Genomic DNA, 23,710 nt, shown 5'->3' with positions numbered 1-23,710 from the left:
TTTCTTTTCTGTTACGGTTGATTTTAGTGTCAACTTGCCACAAATTATAACCAGCTAAGTAAGTGGAGCGCCTCACCTGAAGAACTGTCCCGATTTCCTAGATGTGGGAAGGCCCACCCTGACAAGCTTTCCCCTTGTGTTGAGTTGATTCACACTGCTAGTTCTTCACTATTAGCAGAAGCATTTCCAAGTCTTCACTGTACAACAGGGACCACAGGCTCTATGGGAATTCCCTGGACTTCCAGTGCCCGACCTGGGGACTACCGAGGTACCCCAACCTATGAAGCGACATCATCCCCATAGTGAAAGACAGATATTCTTGGCTATTCTGGGACCATTCCAAGTATTTCGGTATCCAGTCTCAAGAACTGAGTACTGGGTTCTTAGTGTCTCAGGTGTGATATGGCTATCATTATTTTAAAGCCCAACTACCCCCAACCCCCACAGGGTCTCATGCAACCCAGGCTGGCCTTGAAATGTCCTTCTACACAACAGGACAATCCCTACTATGTTAATGGACCACAAAACAAGCAGGCAAACAATCAAACAAACAAACAAAAAAACCAACCAACCAACTAACAACGGAAAAAAAAAAAAAAGAAGAAAGAAAGAAAGAAAAGGAAGAGTATCAAAGCTTTACTTATATTTACTTACTATCTAAATCCCTCTCAATGTACAGATCAAGCTTGGACCAATATAAAGAAAGGCAGTACAGTAACAGGAAGAGTCCACAGCAGAAGGGAACCTATTTTCTGAAGTAACATGACAGGGAATTCAGTGTAAGAAGTTCTATAGTCCTTTAAGTGGGTACACTTGTCTGAAAAGTAAATCCCATGAAGGACACGGATTAAACTTGATCAATCTTGGACAAACTAGATACTAAATTAAGCAGTAATTTCAAAAGGACTCAAGAACTCTGTAAAAGCAGAGTTGTACTGAATATTTTTATTCAGGATGAAAACAGACAGACACCACCCCCCTCCCCCCCAACAACAAAAAACCCAAAGCAACACAAAAACATCTCCGTCATTTGCAGTATCGGTCAGCTTTCAATTTGGCTCTCCTGTTTAAGACACACAGAAGGATCAATGTAAAACATACCATAGAGAGTCAATTGCTACTAAATAGAAAACTCATGCTTGGAAATTGTTCTGTTTTCATTACTGTATTCAATATTCATATTAAAAAGATTTTTATTAAAACTTTACCTTTCAACTTTTTTTTATGTAAAATGGATTCTGGTCTTATGAAACTTGCTTTGTAATATTTAACAGAGGTGGCTTAAGAGCTTTTTCAGGTCACAAGAGAAATGTTAGTCACTCATGAGTTTAAGCCTGCCCTAAGTTTCTACTGGGCGGCAACGGTGTATTTTTTTTTTAAACTGGTTTTAAAGTTGCTAGATAAACAGTTTATTCTATTTCAGAGTTCACAGTCTGACTATATTTTATGTTCCTTTCTGCTCAGAACTACACACACACACATTAATTTTCTGGGTTGAAAAAAATTCTCCCATTAACTGATTTACCTTTACCAACCAGTTAACTGGAAGTATATGATTAAGTATTATTTTATCAGATAGTGGGAAGGATTAAGAGTGATTTACAGCACTCTTATTTATGACTGACAGGAGATTATCAGATTCTTTTTCAGTTTGGTGCTGACTGTAGGCTGTTACTTATTTAAATAAAAATGAATTGGAACAGTATCAATAATGTGTTATGATAAATATTTTGCATACTGCTGAATCAAACCTTTCTAAAACAGGTTCAATTTCCCTCTCTGAACTTTTAGTCTGGATACAAATTCGTAATTTTTATCTCAGTTTTAGGAACCTCTACTACTCAAACAGAACACAGAATCTTGCTATTACTCAAGCAAATTTCTAACTCTGTTCCTAATTCTTAAGGCAAGATGATGGGAAGCAAATTTATGAGAGGCAAGCATGGTAACTGCTGCACCATGGAAATGGCCTGGTGGTTATATGGTAATCGCTATACCATGGAAATGACCTGGTGGTTCAGAAAATTATGAAATTGTTTCAATCAAACCTGAAAAGCTAAAAGAATGTAAGTATTTACATTCTGGTTATAATTTGGAAGTTTATTTTTAGCATGCTTTCCCCTGACTTATGTCTTCTTTGATAATATTACCACATAGATTAAAGAAGACAAAAACCCTAACACAACAGTAATTTAAGAACACACTACTTTTGAAAACTGCTGTAATTTATGTAAATATACAATTACCTGTCCAGAAGTGTCTCATGCAAAAATCCATCTTTCCGAGCCTTTTTAAGAATTTTACTATCTTCTTTGCTTATTTTGAGTTTGTGGTCTTGGAAGCTCTGAAATTTCTTTCTGTTAAGAAAGATTTCTCATTGAAATAAACAAATCTCTAACTTTCATTGTGTTCTCTTACCAAATTCCAAATACTATTAAAAGTTTTTCCCACCCATTCATTTAACAAACCTAATTGTATTTCTTTAAAAATTGACAGTTTTTCTACTACAAGGGTTACTTCTTATGATCCATCAAGAGGGCTGTCGCTTGGGTAGCCCTGCAAAGCCTTCTAGGGATGTTGGCTGACTGCAATCCTCATGTCTGGAACATGAATGATCTCTGGTTGGCGAGATAGCAACTCTGCTAAAGAAAGGGAGAGCTGACTAACCCAAGGTCTTTAGCTTTACGCACTCAGCTCATGGCTCTGTCCTTGAGTTCCCATTATAGGCCTTTCTGGTCCTTCAGGTACTTTCTTAGCAGGTGTCCTGAGAAACCCTCCCATCACAGTGGAGTCTGAAGGGAGAATACATACACATAGTTGATTTCACACTGCTTCACATTCCCTTTGTCTTCTTCTGGGATGTCATCTTTCTTCTTGGTTTCTCTTTCAGCACAGGATCTAATCTGGACATTGATGAGAACCCAACAGGTTACACATTTATCTCCCTTTCCCCACTTGCTAAGCAAGAGCACTCTACGTGACTTCTTATGCAAGCCAAGAAAACAGTAACTCAGCAATAAGATTTACGAAGACAAGCTCAAGGTATGTGATGTGTTTTTGATTTGTACACATGTATCATTTACAGAAACAGCTGGAATTATATGTCAGTTGAAACAAGACTTCATCAGATTCCAGGTGATGATCATCCACCTGATGATCCTGAGAGTTTATTGAGAATTTTAGTGTGATATAAAGGTACCTGTATGACATTTATAAGGAAGAAGGAACTTTCCCTTCCAGTTAGTGACTTGCATCAACGTAAAACAAACCATCGTTTTATGGGCTGCATGTGTATTCCCAAAGAGAGCAAACTCCGAGGGCCACAGACCAAAAGCTCTAAGACATTTATTTGTGTTTATTTAGTGACTACCATCATGGGTGCTAAAGTAGCTGTGGACAAGAGTACAGCCTTCCTGTCAGGCAATTTCACAATCGCTAACAAAATCACACAGGCCCTATAATTTTGATTTTGCAGATTCAGGCATTTGTTGCAGCAGTGTTTCTAAGGACAAAAGCCAGGAAACAATCTACATTTCAGTTTATACAAGACTAACTGAATAAAGGTAGGGGCATCCCTAAAAAGGAACACTACGTAGGTGATAAAAAGGAGGAAGGAGAAGACTTTTGATATAGATCTACATGGACAGGGATCTCCAAGATACAACAGCAAAGCAAAGTGAGAAAGGGGTTTATATAAGACGATAAAGCAAGCAAGCAACAGCAAATCCAAGTCAAGCAGGATGGGAACTGGGTAAGCAGTGCAGGTGGGAGACACCAGCCTCGGAGGCTTTTACTTTGAAATTTTCATGCTTTCGAACAGATTATCTATCTTAAAAAGGACGTATTAGCAGAGCAGTAGAGAAGCTTTGATCAGTTATTTCTCAATTACTTTGAACAACTAAGACGTGATCACTGGACTTGTGATAGTTAAACACATGTGGATCAGCACAGAAGAGGGTGTTAGGTCTGGAAAGACGGTCAGCGGCTGCCCAACGTTTCTCAGACGTCACTACTAGCCTGTAGGTGTTTACCTTTATCATCTCTTCTTCTCCTGCTGTTTTATTCTTTGCTTCTATGTCGCCTGCTTCATTACATCTAATAAAGCAGCTATTTGAGGCCAATAAAGCCATTTTCCCCTAAATAAAACAAAGAAAAAAGAAAAAAAATCAAGCTATGAATACTTTTAGAAATCTTAAGTTATTATGGTAATTTAAAATTTTCTCCCCAATTCTAAAATCAAAAAGAATTTAGAGAAATCCTGGAAAATACAAAAGCATATAGAAGGGAAACCAAAATCATCCCAAATCCTGATATTCAATATTATCACAATAAATGTTGTTAGTGTGTTTTTCTATTGGGTTGGAAACTATAGCTCAATGGAGCACTTACATCATCTTGATACTCAACATATTATCACAATAAATGTTGTTAGTGTGTCTTTCTATTGGGTTGGAAACTACAGCTCAGTGGAGCACTTACATCGTCTCTTACTTTCTTCCACCAGGACAGCATTCTACCTACACAAAATTAATTTCTTTCTTTAATTCCTATCTCTGAAGATAGAACTCATTAGTTAAGTTAAAAATTATCTTTAAAGAAAATAAAACCTATGGATAATATGCAATAATCTCTGTGAGTTTGAGGCCAGCCTGGGCTACAGAGTTGAGTTCTAGGACAGGCTCCAAAGCTACACAGAGAAACCCTGCCTCGAAAAAATTAAAACAAAACAAACAAACAAACAAAAAAACCCAACCAACCAAACAAAAAAGCTGGCCTTTGACCTAGAGGGAATTTTATGTAGAATGGCATACTTTTAGGGGTTGAATGGTTATGATTATACTGATTTCTATTAAATAAAAATCTCTAGAACAAAAAGAAGAAATGACACCCAAAAGGAGTAGATGCAAGAAACAAACTCAGAGCTGACATCAATAAAAACAAACAAATACAAAGTATTAATGAAACAAATAGTTGGTTCTCTGAGAAAATTAGTAAGAATGATTAACCCTTAGCCAAACTGACTAAAAGGCAGAGAGAATATCCAACTTACAAGATTAAAGAGGAAAACAAACACCAAAGAAATTCAGAGACCCGTAAGAACATACTTTAAGAACCTGTACTCCACCAAATTGGAAAATCTAAAAGAAATGAGTAATTTTCTCAATATAGACCACCTACTAAGGTTAAAAATAGGGTAAAAAACCCCAATGTAGGGAGGCAGAGGCAGGCAGATCTCTGTGAGTTCGAGGCCAGCTTGGACTACAGAGGGAGTCCAGGAAAGGCACAAAACTTCACAGAGAAACCCTGTCTTGAAAAAGAAAAAACAAAAACAAAAAACAAACAAACACAAAAAACCAAAAAAAAAAAAACCAAAACAAACAAACAAACAAAAAAAACCAATGTAAACAGACCAAGAACCTCTAGTGAAATAGAAGCACCCATTAAAAGCCTCCCAATCAAAACCAACCAACCAACAGCAAAAAAAGAAAAGAAAAGAAAAGAAAACAAAACAAAACCTGGGCCAGATGGTTTTAATTCAGAATTCTACCAGTCAAAGACGAGTCAATACCAGTATCCCTCAAATCATTCCACAAAATAGAAACAAAAGAAACACTGTCCCATTCTTTTTATGAGGCCACAGTTTACTGTGAGCCTAAACAACATAAAGACTCAACAAAGAGAGTTACAGACCAATTTCCCTTATGAACACAGATGTAAAAATTCTCAGCCAAATACTTGCAAACCAAATCCAAGAACACAGCAACCAGATCATGCATCATGATCAAGTAGGCACCATCTGAGAGATACAGGAATGGTTCAACATAGGTAAATTGATAAATGGAATCTACCATATAAACAGACTGAAAAACAAGCCACATGATCATCTCATTAGATGCAGAAAAGGACTTTGACAAAATCTAACACCCTTTCATGATAAAAGTCCTGGAGAGATTGGGGATACAAGAAACATGCTTTAAAATAATAAAGGCAGTTTACAGCAAGCCCAAAGACAACATCAACTAATGGAGAGAAACTCAAAGCATTTCCACTAAAATGACAAGATAAGGTTGCCCACGCTCTACAAATCTATTAAATATAGTACTTGAAATCTTAGCTAGAGCAATAAGACAACTGAAGGAGACCAAGCAAATACAAATAGTAAGGGAAGAAGTCAAAGTATTTTTATTTGCAGATGGTATGATAGTATATTTAAGTGGCCCTAAAAATTCCAACAGGAAACTCCTACAACTGGTAAACACTTTCAGCAAAGTAGCAGGATACAAAATTAATTCAGGAAAATCAGTAGCCCTATTTACAAATGACAGTGTGAGAAAGAAATCAGGGAAACGACACCTTTCACAATAGCCTCAAATAATATTAAATATCTTGGGGGAGTATAACCAAGTAAAGACCTGTATGAAAAAACTTTAATAAGACACTGAAGAAAAAAACTGAAGATATTGGAAGATGGAAAGATCTCCCATGTTCACAGATCCACATGGCTTCATGTGGAAACACAAAAACCCAAGATAGTGAAAACAATCCTGAATAATAAAGGAACTCGTGAAAGTAGTACCACCCCCGATCGCAAATTGTACAGAAAAATAGATTTTGTTCATCAATATAATAGAACCGAAGACTCAGACTTAATCCACATATATATGGACACCTGATTTTTCATAAAAAAAAAAAAAAGCCAGAATTACAAACTGAAAAAAAAAAAAAAGCATTTTCAACAAACAGTACTGGTCAAACTGGACAGCTGCATGTAGAAGAATCCAAATAGATCCATATTTATCACCCTGCACAAAACTCAAGTCCAAGTGGATCAAACACCTCAACATAAAACCAAGTCTGACAGAGGAGAAAGTGGAAAATAGCTTAGAACTCACTGGCAGAGAAGACTTTCTGAATAGAACACCATTAACACAGGCACCAAGATTAACAGCTAATAAATGATACCTCACGAAACTGAAAAGCTTTTGTAAGGCAAAGGACACCATTATTTGGACAAAGTGGCAGCTGACAGAATGGGAAAAGATTTTTACCAACTAGACATCTGATAGAGAGCTAATGTCTAAAATATATAAAGAACTCAAGAATCTGGTCATCAAGAAAACAACTCAATTAAAAAATGGGGTACAGATCTAAACAGAAAATTCTCAATAAAAGAAACTCAAATGGCTGAGGAGCACTTAGAAGAAATGTTCAGCATCCTTAGTCATCAGGAAAATGCAAATCAAAACTCCTTTGAGATTTCATCTTACACCAGTCAGAATGGCCAAGATCAGTAAACCAAATGACAGCTCATGCTGGGGAGGATGTGGAGTAAGGGAAACACCCATTGCTGGTAGGAGTGCAAACTTGTACAGCCACTATGGAAATCAGTGTGGCAGTTCTTCAGGAAGGTAGAAATCAATCTAACTCAAGATCAAGCTAGATCACTCTTGGGTACAAACCCAAAGGGATGCTTCATGCTAGTACAGACACACTTATTTAACCATGTTCATTGCTGTCCTATTTATAACAGTCAGAAACTGAAAACAGTCTAGATGCCCCTTAACAGAAGAATGTGGTACATTTACACAATAGAATATTACTCAGCCATTAAAAAAATGAAATCATGAAATTTGCAGGTAAATGGATAGAACTAGAAAAAAAATCATCCTACCATCTGAGTGAGGTAACTCAGACCTAGAAAGAAAAATACAGTATTCACTTATATGTGGATGTTAGCTATTAATTCACTGATAAGCAAGCTATGATCCATGTAACCCCAGAGGGTAGGTATAGAGTAAGAGACTGGGAGGAGAGACAGCTCTCCCCAGGGAGGATAGTTATGATAATTATTCTATTCTCTAAGAACAGAATAATTAGTTCTGAGGGGTGGGAGACTAGAATGGGGAACAGAAGGGAATACAGGGAGAAACAGCTAAAACTAACGGCCATTTTAAGGGGTCATATGGAAGCCCACTACAGTAGAAGCTTCCTAAAATATACACATATATGAAGGTGACCTAAACAAAATCATCGAAAAACAGGGGAGGCAGAACCCCAACTGGACATCTTTCATCATCAAAGAGAGCTTCCAGGACTGGGAATGGGTTACATATAATAAAGGTGTTGGCCAACAACAACTCAGGTTAGCACCAGGGTTATTGGTTGCTCTTGACAAAATGATGGCAAGGCCTTTATTACTGAAGACAACACCTACATAACTCACTGAACACGGAGGAGTCGAGCTGGTACCTATCTAGAGCTTTATCTCCCGTGGACCAGTCAGTGTTCATGGTACTGGAAGGTAGTCTGCATGCTACCAAAGGAGAAAAGTAAACACCAACCCAGCTACACATCCTTTATCTGATGATGACCTGCCTGCGAAATACACCGGTGTAACTGTGGCACAAAGCTTGTGGGAGTAGTAAGCAACTAACATCAGGTTTAATTTAAGGCCTACTCCATGAGATGGAAATCAATGCTGTTTGGTGGCCAAGAACCTGAGAGTAGATAGGCCAGGGACCTATCGGAAAACCGAATACTACTGTTCTGCTAAAGGATGTAGCAATGTAATGATGCCTAATGGTCTTCCGCTATAATCATGGATCAGTGCCTTGTTCAGCCATCATCAGAGAAAGCTTCCTCCTGAAGCAGATGGGAAAAATACAGAGACCCACAGCCAGATAATAGGTAGAGAGTGAGACATCTTGATACACCCAGTCCTAAATGGGGTATCTCCATCAAATCCCTACCCTCAGGGCTCAGTGAACCCTATGGAAGAGGAGGTGGAAAGCAGGTAAGAGCCAGACAGAGGACACCAACTAAACAAGGCCTTCTGAACATAGCATGACTGAGGCACATATGAACTCAGAGAGACTGGCAGCATGCACAGGGCCTGCAGAGGTCTGCACCAGATGGGGTCCTAGAGCTAAAAGGTGTAGTGGGTGTAGTGGGTAGCCATTCTAGCTTTGATCTGGAAGTTCCAACCCCCATTGAGACTTCAGTAACTGTCCCCCCTACAAGGCGGGGCCAAGAGAGGGCCCTGAAGACCAGAGATTTGGATGCGCTGGCTCTCTTGGTTCCTGGACCCTGGACGCTGGAGGCAGACCGAGCAGAGTTCTCCAGAGAACACCACCAGACTGCGCCATGCCTTTCCTAGACCCTATAACCTACCTATCCCTTCATTTGTAAGTTATGCCACAAAATAAACCTCCCTTTTAACGATGTGGAGTGGCCTTAATAATTTCACCAATAAGTGGGCACCAGCCCCCATCCCTAAACCAAAAGCTATCTCTAACTGGTAACCACTTGCCAATGAAAAATTAGTTTTCTCTAAGGGAGTCTCACTGGGGGAAACAATCCGTTCTTAAGGGATTGTACATGCCAGCAGTAGATGCCAACACAAAACGAACTCAATGGCATCTTTGGAGGTTCTTTGTTTCATGATGTTGAGTCAGAGCATTTTTTTTTTTTAACCTTACAAGTCCAATGCTTATATATTATGGCTTCTGGTTTCGTGTTTTCATGGGATTCCTATGTGTGTGAACATGTGTGTCTCTATTATGTGTTTCTTGTGCTTTTTTTTTTTGGCTCTGTTCTTTTGTTTGTTTTGTCCTATTCCAGTGTTTTTTTAAATTTTATTATATTGTATTTTATCCTATTATTGCTCCTAAGATGCTTGTTTGTTTTCTACTAAGGAGAGACAGAAAGAGTGTGGATTCCGATGGAAGGGGAGGTAGAGAGGAACTGGGAGGAGTAGGGGGAGGGGAAGCCATAATCAGAATATATTGTATGAGAAAAAAACTACTTTCAATAAAAGAAACCAAAACAATAAATAAGTATTGTTGAGTACAGTTCTTGCTCATGAGATGTCAAAATGTGTTTCTCACAACAATATGGCCATGATTGCTTGCCAGTCACTGACTCAAAATTTTATCCTAGGGGATGAAGGAAAGGATCAATTACCTCATCTTGGGAGAATAGAGTGCACCAAGGCATCACATTATTATTATTATTATTATAATTATTATTATATTATTATTATTATTATTATATCATCATTTTTGGTCTCTTTGGGCTTAAATGTAGGTAGTGCATGTGTATGCGTGTGTATGCGTGTGTGTGTGTGTGTGTGTGTGTGTGTGTGTGTGTGAGGGTGCATGCTCCTGTACATGTGAAGGCTGGAGGACACCTGCTGTAGGATATCTGATCACACGGTGAACCCCAAGATTTCATTATTTACTATGAAAAACCTGTTTCTAGCTGTGGTATAGCTCAGCCCTAGCACACACCTTTAATCCAAGAGTTTCCTGCTTGAATATTGTAAACAGGGGTAAAGTCAACCACAGGTCAAGAGGCAGAGCAAGCCACCAGTTGATAGGAAGTGAACATAGGATTATTAAGAAAAAACCATAGAGTAGGAGGGACTCAGGAGGACGGATAGAGAGACACAGGAAGTAGAAGGGAGGCGCATGCAGTTTGAGAGAGAAAGGAGAAGAGGGAGGTTTCTGGAACATCAACAGAAGAGGAAGGTCAGCTGGGTGCTTTCTCTGCCTCTTTCAGCTAGCAGGCTTTCATCCCAGCATCTGGCTCCCAAGTCTTTATTGGTAAAATCGAATGATTGAGGATTTGTTAAAAACAACAGACCAGGTGTCCTACTCATTACACTGTCTTATTCCTTTGGAAAGGGGCTCAGTGAGCCTGGAGTCAGGCTGGTGGCCAGCAGGCCCAAGCGACCCTCCTGTCTCTGTGGCAGCACTGCGGTTACAGGCACATGCTGCTTCATCCAGCTGTTCTGTGGTTGCTGCAATCTGAACTGAGGTCCTCATGCTGATGCTGCACGTGTTCTTGCCACCTCTCCAGCCCTGATGCTCGCTATGCTGAAATGTACATACACACCACTGTTGCTGAACAGCTACTGAACTTTTCTTCTGGCTTTTCTTTAGTTTTTGATACAACTGAGTATTTACTAAAGTTGATTTATCTTTAATGAAACTTGTTTATACTGCCTTTCACAAACTGAAACTCAGAGCTGTCCAAAGGGTGTTTATCTCAATGGACCATGATTTACTAGTCTACGCACAAACTGTCCTAATGCAGCATTAGCTGCTTCCTCACTGCCCTCTTGTCAGTCTCTAAGGGCTCTGAACCAACTCATGTGAAGAAGATGCTCCTGAAACACCCGGGGATTTGCTTCTTTTTTGAAACCCCAACACTTAAATGCAAGAGTCCTAATCTTTTCATGGAAAACAAGACAAGGCCTCAATGGTGGATGAGACCAGAATGAGGAAGGTATTCCTTCCTGTTGCACTGTTCTGACATCGTTACAGGGTTATAAGTTCTTCTAATTGTTTTCAATTTAACATATAACACTATTACAATTTACCCTTTATTGTTTTATTATTAATTTTAGAGAATGTGCTTTTACTGATAATGACGTTTTCTTAAACTGGTGGAGCATCCTTCTAAGTGACAGTACTTACATCTTGAAATACTGGTTCCCACTGTTCTCTTGGCCCAATTGCATCTGAACGCCCAACAACAAGTCCGTCTGAATTTATACCAAGGTATTTTCCATAGCCAGATTTCAGGGCAATTCTTTGGTTTAATAAAAAAGATAAATGTTAAAAATTAAGAGTAAGACTTTAATTATAAAATATAGAGTATATTATGTATACTTATGTATCTGTGTGTGTATATATATGCATAAACATTAATAAATCCAGACATGTTTACAATGGACACCATATTCTCTATAATCTTATTTTTGCTTTCTAATATAATTATTATACAGTATCTTACATTATACAGCAATCATTTTCCAAATGCATTATTGTCCTATCATAGATGTATAAAAGCCACCTTTTATGCTATTATACAGTCTTACTGAGTTCTATTTTATATATAAAACTGTTGATTTATCTTTAGAAGAGGAAGCCACTAGATTGAAGGTTATCAACTTCTGGTTATAAAACAGTCTTTTTTAGGAGCCCAGGCTGACTCCCACCAGATATCAAAACTTTACAGTTTCTTAACTTGTTTTCAAGAAAAGGCTATAACAACTTAGGTTCTCACCTCAAATTAAGATTTTATTGAGGAGAAGGGGTGTGCTCTGAGGCAGAAGTCTCGACCTTCCTAACACTGTAACCCTTTAATTTAGTTCCTCATGTTGTGGTGACCCTCAACCATAAAATTATTTTTGTTGCTACTTCATAACAGCAATTTTGCTATTGTTTTGAGTTGTAATAATATGCAGGCTATGTGGTGTGACCCCTGCGAAAGGGTTGTTCAACCCCCAAGTTGAAAACCACTGTTCTAAGCTATGCATCTAGCCAATAAATTATTTTAATCTTGTACTTTTGAAAAAGCATACCCTGGGTATGGTGGCATGTGCCTTTAGTCCTAGAGCTCAGGAGGCAAAGGAAGGTGAATCTCTGTTGAGTTAGAGGCCACCTTGGTCTACTTAACAAGCTCCAGGCCAGCCAGAGCTACATAGTGAAACCCTATATATCTATAAAAAAAGAGAAAAGAGCCGGGCGGTGGTGGCGCACGCCTTTAATCCCAGCACTCGGGAGGCAGAGCCAGGTGGATCTCTGTGAGTTCGAGGCCAGCCTGAGCTACCAAGTGAGTTCCAGGAAAGGCGCAAAGCTACACAGAGAAACCCTGTCTCGAAAACACCAAAAAAAAAAAAAAAAAAAAAAAGAGAAAAGAAAGAGAGAAAAAGAAAACTGATGTATGTCTTCATTGTTAGATTGACTGATTTGGGTATCTTTGGGGGTGGTTCCAGCGAAGTTTAACTAAGGAGGCAATACACACTCTGAGTGTGAGCGAGACCGTTTTATGAGCCGGGATTCCAGAGTATATAAAATTGAGAAAAGAAGGAAGGTAGCTGAGGGCTGCCACCCCCCTCACTGTGATGATACCTGGAGATATGGAGTCCCAGACACATTTCCTGCCAAGACCAACTTTACCCTCTTAAACCCAAACCCAAAGTGTTTTCCCTTAAGTTGTTTCTTGTCAGGTCTCAGACAAGAAAAGGAACTAAACTACTTTAAAAATGATGAAAAACACAATATGGGAAAAATAGTACTGTATATTCTTTGCATGATAGTTATTAGAGAGAATGACATCAGCATGTTTTTATTTTCTTTTTCCACTTCAAAACTACCTGGTGTGTGCTCATTTTCTATGGATGTCATCAGGATCATGACTGCTATGCAGAGATACCTCCAAGGAACCACTCACTGCATACAGAGATTTGTGCAAATACTTTCCTCATTTTTTATTGCTCATAATAGTTTTGTTTGTAACTATAAAGAAGTTTATTGACTTTCTGTTCCTTTGCTTTACTCCTAAGTCTTTCAAAGAAATATAAACGCTATTATTTAAATTTGATTTTAAAAATAATGATTTCTGATTTTTATTTGCCAACCAATCTCTGGGGAGGCCGAACTGACCTCATACTCAGTTGGGGATTGATGATAATATAAATCATTATTTTGTTGCTGTAACTACTACTAGAACATTGACACTCAATTTCCCATCTACTACTCAAAAGTATCATTCTGCACTTTTGCACTCTTCTCAGAACAAAAATGGTCAATTTTTTTGTGTGATCATGGAACACTCTATTGAGTTTCAGGAATATTCTTTTCTTTTGCCCTTCTAGCTCCTGAGTTTTCTGAGATAGGGTGTCACTATATACCCTAGCTGGCCTGAACTTGTAATCTCACTCCTGAGCCTCTCAAGTGTTGGGATGACAGGTATCTGCCACCATGACTATGTCTCTTCTGATTGCAAATCTCTACATCATAGTAGTTTCTTCTCATGCTCTTTCTCATCTATTTAATTTGGTCTTTGACATTATTAATTTTCATCTTTAAGCTCTTATTTTTTTTTTTAGACGAGTAGTATATATTGAGAATATCTACATACATAGTACAGGCTAAATATCTCTAATCCCCAAACCTCCAAAACCCCAAATTTCTGAGCGAAGACACCAGGCCACATGTGGATAATGTCAGATGGCTGCCTGTGATTAGTCACAGCCAAATTCAGGAACAGTGACACACTTTGCAAAATTATCTCGAGACAAAGTATATGTGATGTAAATAAAACATCTTGTGCCCTAATGAAACATCATGTGCACACCTTTAGTCCCAGCAATCAGGAGGCAGAGGTGGACTGATCTCAGTGAGTTCGAGGCCAGCCTGGTCTACAGATCGAGTTCCAATACAGCCAGGGCTCTGTAGAGAGATCCTGTCTCAAAAAGAAAAGGAAAAGAAAAGGGAAAAAAAAACCTCCTTTTCAAAATATTCAATTAAAATTATTCTCTGATCTTGTATTCACTAATAGTGTAGTTTTTTTTTAAACTTAAGTGAAATTATTATTATTATTTTTTGAGACAGGGTTACATGTAGCCAAGGCTGGCCCCAAACTCATTATACAGCCAATATGGCCTTGAACTCCTGATCCTTCTGATTCTGTCCCCTATGATATGAGACAGGTATGAAAGGCATGCATGACCATGCATGGTTAAGTGAAGTTACATTTTAAGGCTTTTAAACACAGTTCAAGGAAAGCTTACCTGGAATCAGACAGTTTGACGGCAGTAAACTGCTCTGGAGGACTGGGGCCCTCATCCACTACAGGAGAACAAAAATGGAAATATACAACATTTGCTGTAGATATATACATAACGCTATTTTATGCTTTGAAAACTAGTTTTTCCCCTAGAGTTAGTTACAGGTAAGGATACTGAGATATGTGGACACACTGTAATAATACACTATCTATACTAGCAAGACACTGTTACATGGTGACTTCATGGACTTTGTAAGACAGGCTGGCATGACTTGTTCAGTCACTTCTACTATAATCTCCCGTTTTTCAAACACAGTACACGAGTAACAGTATGTGAAATACTAAATGCTCTTATTTACTCAAGGAACATCCACTCTGGCCAAATCATACACCTTCTTACTTTCCAATTACTTCATTTCCTGTGGTGCTTCCACAATAAGGAGAACTGCCTAAATGTCTGTTAACTATACCCAATTCTGAAGAGAAAAGAAACCAAACCAACAAAACTTCAAACTTCTGGTTCAATTAGATTTTCTTCTTTCTTTTCATTTATAAGTACAATTTTTTTTGGGTTGTTGTTGTTGGTGGTGGTTTTTCAAAACAGGGTTTCCCTGTGTAGTTTTGGTGCCTGTCCTGGATCTCACTCTGTAGATCAGGCTGGCCTTGAACTCACAGAGATCTGCTTGCCTCTGTCTCCCGAGTGCTGGGATTAAAGGTGTGTGCCACCACTGCCCGGCATAAGTGCAATTTTTAATGTGATTTTAATGCTATTTTTAATTTCCACAGGGTTCTTCTGACAGTAGTCAGAATGTTTCAAATGCTTCCTCTGGAAAAAGACAGTTCTCAATAGCAGGTGTGAGGAAGGAAAATGGGGAGGCGCTCACTGGGATGGCAGCCCTGCTCAGGAACACGCTCCGACTCATCCACCAGCTTTGGAATGTTTCCCTTGGCAGGGCCTTCCCATCAGTGTTTGTCCCACACAAACCTTCTCTGTGCGGGGCTCCCAGTGTAAAAAGGCCATTGTCCAGGGCATGGATATAGGCTCCTTTATCCATTTCAATGGCAATGGTTCCTGAAATCTCCCCAAAGTTGGATACAGTCCACCAGATTCCTACAAAACAAAAATCAAGGTTTAACCATTTTATTTTAGGGTTACTTGAGGTTTTCTGTTGTTTTTACTATAACTTACTTCTAAAAGCCTGTATTTGACAATCATAAGAATCAATGCAGAGAGACCTGGTTTACCCTCCCCTGACTTCCTCCTAATTACACCACCTTGCATAACTCCTGTACAACCGTTAGCACTTGACATCGACATAATCCCAAACCTCACTCACAGTTTACCAGTTCCGCATGCACTTGTTTGTTTACACAGGTAGATTCCTGTGACTGATGTCACACTCTCACACATGCAGAGATACCAAAGAGGAAGAAGGTGGGGCGGTGGTGGCGCACGCCTTTAATCCCAGCACTCAGGAGGCAGAGGCAGGCGGATCTCTGAGTTCAATGCCAGCCTGGTCTACCAGAGTGAGTTCCATGACTTTCAGGGATACACAGAGAAACCGTTTAAAAAAAACCCCAAAAAAACCCAAAACCAAACCAACCAAACAAACAAAAAAACCCAACAACCCAAAACCCAAACAAACAAAAACCCACACCAAAGAACCAAAAACCAAACCGAAACAAAGTGATAAGAGAATAGTTTCTCTGATTGCGGACCCCATCCCAAATGCTTTCCAGTGGCAATGTTTAAATGAGTCCCACAGTGCTCTCCAGCCAACAGCCTCTCCTTTCCTCCAAGGATGCCTGAGACCAATGCCAAAGCCTACATACGCCAATGCTTTCCCCTACATCCATGATAAAGCTTCATGCATGCTAGGCAACTAACTAGCTTGCCACTGAGCCACCCCCAAGCCAACATTTAATAGTAAAGAAATCATTTTAACATAGCATCTCAATAGTGAACTTCAGAAAAATACATTTCTGACACTCAAAATTTTCAGTCTCTGCCAAAGTAGAGAAAATTATACATTACTTTTAGAAATCTCCACTGCCTAAAAAGTTATCCACAGCAGTTGTGTTTTCTTCTTGGGAATTCAAGTTGCCTCCACTCAAAGGCCAGAGGTATGTTTACATGTTTCATGGCTGCAGGATCACCCCAGGCTGAGCTGTCAGAAAGCAGCAGGTGCTATGAACAGAGCTCACTAAGTCAATCACAGTTTTGTTTTGTTTGGGTGGTGGGGGGACCCAATTCAGCACCTCGAAGCTTAACGCTGTCTAGTGCTGCACATACTGGAGCGGGATCTGAGATCCACTCCAATACTTTGTTATTTCTGTTTACGAAGGGACAGGAAATTCTACACTTTTCCACCTTCCAAAGGTGGTGTTGCGAAGTCTCATTTACAGTATTACTGAGAACATACTTTCTTGGTTTATTTTTATGGACATTAAAAAAAACATGTATTCTGCAGTCGTCAGTTACTGTTTTTTATATGTCAAAACAATTGGCAGGTGGGGTACACGTTAAATCTTTGTTGCTCTTTGACTAATTCTTCAACTTACTAAGAATTCTTTTTAAGATGGTCAACTATATTCATTATTTTGGTAGAATGCCTATGAAGATCCTAACATAAAAATCATACTATATGGGGGACTACTCAAGACTATCTGCTGAAGACGAGAAATAACTATGATTATTCTCATCATATCTGTTCAACATTTCCAAAGTCCTGACTAGTAAATGAAAGAAAAGACACAGGAAGAAAGGAAAATTAAAACAATAGTCAAAGGAAACATGACCCCAGCTGTTTATATAAACAAAAATAGCAATGATAATGAGGAGTGTAATACCTCAAAGAGCAAGGTCGATAGAGAAATATAAATGATATACAATTAAGATACTGAATCCCAAATAACCTAGAAGCAATACAATGCTCTCAGATAATCCAATAGGCTTTATTTAAATGAAATGGTAAGTTAACTCAGAAATTTATCTGGACATAAAAAAACTCAGAAGAGCTAATTTTATCAAAGGAAATATAAAGTAGAAGGACTCAACTATTGGACCTGGAAACTTCATGAAGTGAAAAGTGAAAGTAATAAAGACAAATATATAACAGAAAAATGTGTACATGGAACGCGAGTCAAGAAACTGACCAACAGACAGAAACTCAACTGATTTTCAAATAGCTGTTTCATGGTGAAAGGTAACTAACTATTCAAGAGGAGGCTGGAACCGGTTGTAAATAGGAAAAACAAAAGCAAACCCAACCCCTGAGTCCTATCTTATACTATACAATCAACCTATGTGGATAATAAAACCAGGAAAAAAGAAAATTCTAAACAAGTACAAGTTTGTCATGATAAGCTAAATAAAGATCTCAAAGGCAGTAACCATGTGAGAAACAATTAACAGGCTTGAGAACTAGTGATCAGCTCACCAGAAAAGCACTATAAAGAAAACAAAGGGCACCAGGTGGGAGAAAGGACTACTTGCTATCAAGGACGTACAACAGCAAAACCATTTAGGAAATTTTGGTACATTCTAATATTGTTAAATACTCACCTATCCTAAAACTTTGCAAATCAACACTCATGTATCTACTCTTGATTCTGACCCTAATTATAGAATTTTGTTATTTTAGAATCACTTTTTCAAATGACACAAGGTTTCCCATATAATTTCTACACCATTGCCTATCTTCTTTAAATCCTTTACTACATCTATTCGTGGTGTGTGTGTGTGTGTGTGTGTGTGTGTGTGTGTGTGTGTACACAGGCATGCACATGCAGAGGTCAGTGGACAATCTGTGTGAGTCACTGCTCTCCATGGACCTATACCAGGTTGTCAGACTTGGCCACAAGCACCTTTATGCTGTGGCTTATTGCTCTGTGTAAAAAAAAAAAATGCTGATTGGCCAGTAGCCAGGCAGGAAGTATAGGCGGGACAAGGAGAGAGGAGAATTCTGGGATGTGGAAGGCTGAGTCACAGAGACACTGCCAGCCGCCGCCATGAGAAGATGTTAAGATACCGTAAGTCACCAGCCACATGGCAACTTAGATTAAGAGAAATGGGTTGATTTAAGATATAAGAACAGTTAGCAAGAAGCCTGCTGTGGCCATACAGTTTGAAAGCAATATAAGTCTCTGTGTGTTTACTTGGTTGGGTCTAAGCGGCTACAGGACTGGCGGGTGAGAGTGATTTGTCCTGACCGTGGGCCAGGCAGGACCAGGAAAACTCAAGCTACACCTTTACCTGCTGTTTTATTTTGCCAAAGTTTCAAAATTTAACTTGCCAAGTTTTTAATAGACATTTTATAGATGTGGCAAGCCATAGGAATATGAAATAGAAGTCCAGCTGTATATTATAAGCTATACCTCGACAAGACCAAGGGTCAGTTGAGTGGGAAGCCAATCAGCAGGGACTATTGGTGTTATATAGCTTAATATTCAGTTGTGCCTTGCTATGAATTCCTTGTGCTCATAATTCTCCTAAAATATGTGTGTGTGAATCTCCATTTCAAATCACCTGGATAGTCATGGAGACAGAGCCTTCTGCCTCTGAGCTCCAGCCCCCCTTTTTAGCATTTATTTGGGGTATCTGCCTTTTGCAAATACCCTCCTTGAGCTACTTCCAAAGCTAGAGTCAACCCCAAATAAAGCCTTAAAAGACAAGCAAGGAAAGAGAGCTACCAGGTCATCTGTTAGATGCCTTGAACACCACCCTCCCTGGCAAGATAAAATATCCTTTCTGAGACTACCTGTCTCACAGGCCAAATTCCTGCCCACTAGATGAACAAGCTTTGTTTCTTGTGCAAATCAAAGCCTCCCCCCTCTCTCACCACCCCAGAGAACCTCTTAGATCAAAAAGGGCTTTCCTCTTACCAGGTGTTTCAAGCTGTGATGCAGATTGACTAGCTATCAGTACTCTTCCCCCACCCTGTCAGGAAACTGGAGGCAGAGGAAAAAAGTGACAGTTTTAACTTTTAGTGACCTACAGACTTTCCCTACCCTATCGTCTGTAAGTTTAGAGTTGAACACATTTATGACAGACTCGTAATGCCTTCACCTAACCACAATAAGGATATATTTCCAGCACATAAATTCCTTTTCTGATTTTTTTCAACTGCTAACTGACTCCACTCTTATCTCTCCCCTTTGGGGTTGCAAATATAATTGCCAGGAAACCTCTAGCGGGACCCCTACAATCTTGTGCTGTATACAAAATATGAGATGTTACTGCTTGGGATAAGATATAGGCCAGTCCTGGGAGGAGGAGGTTAAAAGGAATGAAAGGAACCAAGGAAATGAAGAGATTGGAGAGAGTTGAACTGGAGAATGAATGATGGTGACTGATGAATAAATGAAATGAATGAAAGAGCTCTGAGCAACTGGATTCATTCCTGCACTGATGGTAGTGTCTCTCCTGGGGCCCTGGAACTGTATAAATTTAAGGTTGGACCCTTAAATATTATACAAAATATAGAAATTTGATTTAGCATATAGCTAGATATACAAAAGACAAAAACAAAAGACAAAAACCCAAAACATATTTGATTATGGATTTGGGAGAGGCTATTTCTAGTACCATTTATAGGGTACCTTGATGTTCTATTGTGTTTAGGATTTTCATTCACTTCAGGGTACAAAATAATTAATTTACCAGATTATACTTCCATTGGAAACAAAGAAATTGCAGACTTTTCACTGAAATTCATGCACTTCCAAAGAAAATCATGTGTAAAATGTACTTGGGTAAGCAGCACTTTGGTGTGACAGGCATAAGTTCTACTTAGCTGTTCTAATGATAAGAACAACAGTGACATCTAGTGAGCTTTCAAACCGAAGGCTCTGACAAGCAAGTCCTCAGTTCTAATGAGGTAAACACTTCAAATGGAACATCCACCATCAACAGATGCCAGCGTTTCACTCAATAAAGAACTGAAGTGGCTCACCCACAATATCAAGTTGAGTTTCCTCATCTTCTTCCCGTTTCCTCTTCTTATCCTTGCTCTTCTTCTTTTTACTGAAGGAAAAAAAAGATACATACATGAGTTTGGACATATTGATATATGTGTTGAAAATTATGAGATAAACATTCAGAGGAGTCGTGCAATATATATACTGATTTATAGACAAATGATTTTTAAAAACTTACAGATATATTATATTTAAAATACTGAGAAGTTGCTTCTGGCCCTGTGTCCATGTTGCTACATTTAAAATAATAATCTACAGTCCCTGTTACTCTGTGATAAAAACAAAACAAAACAAAAACAAAAACCCCAAAACAATCAACCAACAACCAACAAAAACTAATCTATCAATCACTTTCCCCACTAAGGAGGATAATAATGAAGACAAATTCTTAGAGTTCCTATGAGGATTATGGTGACTTTGAACCTTCTATTGCTGAAGAATGAAGTGGTCTAGTCTCTGCTCTGGCTAGTGTTTTGGTCAACTTAACACAAGCCAGAGTCATTTGGGCACACGGAACCTAAACTGAACAAATATCCCCACCAGATTTGGCCTGTGGGCAAACCTATGGGGGTATTTCCTTGATTAATGATTGATATAGGTGGGCCTAGCTCATTTTGGCCTGGTGGCCCAGGTGGTGTAAGAAAGCAGGCTGAGCAAGCCAGTAAGCAGCATTTCTCCATGGCTTTTACACTGGTTCCTGCCTTCTCTTTCCTGGATGACAGACTACAAGAGGTAAGCCGAAACAAACCGTCTCTCCACCCCCCACCACACCTTTGGTCAGGGCGTTTTATCACAGCAATAGAACCGCTAAACTAAGACAGCCTCTTTGGAAAATATTTCTCAAAAAGCTAAACACCGAGTTACCATAAATAATACCGAGGTGACTCCACTCCCATATATCTCCAAGAAAAATGAAAAAAGCGTGTCCACAAAATAAAAGAATATTGATAGCATTATCACTAGTGTAAAACGCTCATTAAATGAAGAAAGAACAAAACATGCTAATGATATACAAAAGGAAATCATTCAGCCACAAAACAAAACAAATACACTGCTCTGCAATATGGATGTTCCTCAAAACCAAGTGAAATAAGTGAGGTATAGTGACTTATGCCTTCAACTCCAGCACGTGGGATGCTGAGGCAGGTGGATCTCTGTGAGTTTAGGCTAGTCGGAGCTACAGAGTGAGACACTGTCTCAACAACAACCTAAGTGAAAGAAGGCAAACACAGAAGGTTATGTATTGTAAAATTCCACTGACATAAATATTAACCAGCAAATCCTTATAGACTGAAAGCAGTTGACAGAAACTGGAAGGAGGGGCCGATGGGTATGATTGTTTAATGGTTAAGGGTTTACTTTAGAGTGGTAAAAACACATACATAGTGGTGAACTCATAAATATACTAAAACCAATTAGTTGTATATTTTAAAAGGAGGAGTTTATGGTATATGAATTACAGCTCCATAAACGAAAAACACAGAGATCTTAGAGGAAAAGTGATTATCCAAAGTGCTTAGAACAAATCCTGAGCCGGGCCGTGGTGGCTCACACCTTTAATCCCGGATCACACCTTTGATCCCAGCATTCTAGAGGTAGAGGAAGGCAGATCTCTGAGTTCGAGGTCAGCCTGATCTACAGAGAGAGATCCAGGACAACCAGGACTACACAGAGAAACCTTATCTCAAACAAACAAACAAACAAACAAACAAACAAACAAACAAACAAGAACAAATTCTGAAACATGGAGATGCTATACTGGTTTTAATGTCTGTCTTCTTTGCATCTTAACTACAAAGTTTCCAGAAGCTAATTCTGTTCTCCCTGCAGCTACTTCACACAGTTTCAGGTCCGGTCAGGATACATTCTTCACGATGCCACACTCCAGCAGCAGTTCTCAGAGGCACGGGGCTCCCTAACAAGTACCTCCTGAAACTGCGTTACCAGTGATCCAGGAGAGAGGTGCACAACTTTGGCCAAATCTTTCACAAGAGGACGGAGAGACCAATGGGCAGGTAAGCTTCTCGCAAAGAGCGAACTATGTAAGTCACCGCCAGCACGCCCTCACTTGGCTGTTACAAGTCTGCGCTGGCTGTCTCTTGCAATTCTCGTCAACTCTTTTGACGGTCTCGAGATGCAAGGAACATAAAAAAAAAATAGCTGAGCTCTTAATGAATGAGCAAACGAGCCGCCGGCCTTGGTCGCTGGTGCGGTCGGCATCTGAGCCCTACACCCACGTCAAAGGTCCCAAAGCAAGAAATTGCTGCAGAGAGCGAGGCCTTGGGGAGGGGAGGGGGGGGTCCCCAGCATGGAGCTCCACGGGCAACTGGCCCTCCCTGTTTCGGGGGCTCCCCTGTCAGGCAGCGTCATCTCGGGGGGCGGCCACCCCGGTCCTGCCTGGGACGCGCCGAGAACCCCGGCTCCCGCCCGAGCTCCGCCTCACCTCTTGGCCTTCGCACCCTTGAGCACGAGTTTGGTGGACTTGACATAGGAGTATTCGGCCATGGCTCGGCACTCAGAGGTGGCAGCCGAGTCCCTGTAGACCGGCGGGAGGACGTGGCGAAGGACGGAGAGCGGGCTCTAACGGCGGGAGACGAGGGAGTCCCTCACCGACCCTCCGCCTCCTCCAGCTCTGCGCTACGGAAGCTCCCACTTCCTGTTTACCGTGGCCGAGCCGCTACGGCGGCCGCGGAGGGTCCGGCCGCGCCAGCGTGCTTGCGGTTCCCGCGGCGAAGTCCCGGATGTTGGGGCTTTTTTTTTTTTTTCCCCCGTCCCCAGCAGGCGAAGCGGACAGAGGCGGCCCCCTGGTGGACGAGAAGGTCTCTGCTTCCTGTCGCGGAGGCTGCCAAGAGAGGGCCGGGGTTGGATGGGGCAAATACTGAAACGATCACATCTGCCCGCCCACACTTTTTGCCGCGGACAAAGCCCGATGCTCCAAGCCGCTGAGCCTGCGTGGCGGAACCGGGATCTGAGTTCTATGGAGGCGTGGGTCAGCGCCTTGGCCTCGGGGCGGCTTTGTCGAAGGCTTCAGTTCCATGCCTGTTAATCGTATTGAGTAATGAGTGCTCAATTGGAGCCCTGAGTAATGCAGGGGAAACAATAGGGAACGAGGTAGTGTATAGTTGTTAAATGCTGTCGCCTACCGCAAGCG

The 23,710-nt window shown here is 40.1% G+C and overlaps 1 protein-coding gene across 1 annotated transcript; it reads right to left on the bottom strand.

The window, feature by feature from the left end:
* Window positions 1-930: 930 nt before the first annotated feature.
* On the bottom strand, window positions 931-23,208 carry Frg1 (FSHD region gene 1). The gene is made up of 9 exons (XM_076553452.1): window positions 23,003-23,208; window positions 20,535-20,605; window positions 15,566-15,691; window positions 14,585-14,642; window positions 11,481-11,595; window positions 4,032-4,136; window positions 2,812-2,903; window positions 2,247-2,357; window positions 931-1,063 (listed from the first exon to the last, which is right to left on the bottom strand). The coding sequence occupies exons 1-9, from the start codon at window positions 23,062-23,064 to the stop codon at window positions 1,027-1,029; spliced, it is 777 nt and encodes a 258-aa protein (XP_076409567.1). The 5' UTR covers window positions 23,065-23,208; the 3' UTR covers window positions 931-1,026.
* Window positions 23,209-23,710: the final 502 nt, after the last annotated feature.

The sequence above is a fragment of the Peromyscus maniculatus genome, chromosome 17, assembly GCF_049852395.1.
Source record: "Peromyscus maniculatus bairdii isolate BWxNUB_F1_BW_parent chromosome 17, HU_Pman_BW_mat_3.1, whole genome shotgun sequence".
In the NCBI taxonomy this organism is placed as follows: domain Eukaryota; kingdom Metazoa; phylum Chordata; class Mammalia; order Rodentia; family Cricetidae; genus Peromyscus; species Peromyscus maniculatus.
The sequence above is the reverse complement of the archived record's forward strand: the minus strand, read 5'-3'. Positions and strand labels throughout refer to the sequence as shown.

What these genes read in the sequence shown, in the direction of transcription:
- Frg1 (XM_076553452.1), bottom strand. Translation starts at nt 23,064, where the DNA reads ATGGCCGAATACTCCTATGTCAAGTCCACCAAACTCGTGCTCAAGGGT. An exon ending in GTCAAACTGTCTGATTCCAG is followed by an intron (nt 11,596 to 14,584) that starts GTAAGCTTTCCT and finishes ATTAAACCAAAG; the next exon opens with AATTGCCCTGAAATCTGGCT. An exon ending in GGGAACCAGTATTTCAAGAT is followed by an intron (nt 4,137 to 11,480) that starts GTAAGTACTGTC and finishes TGTTTTATTTAG; the next exon opens with GGGAAAATGGCTTTATTGGC.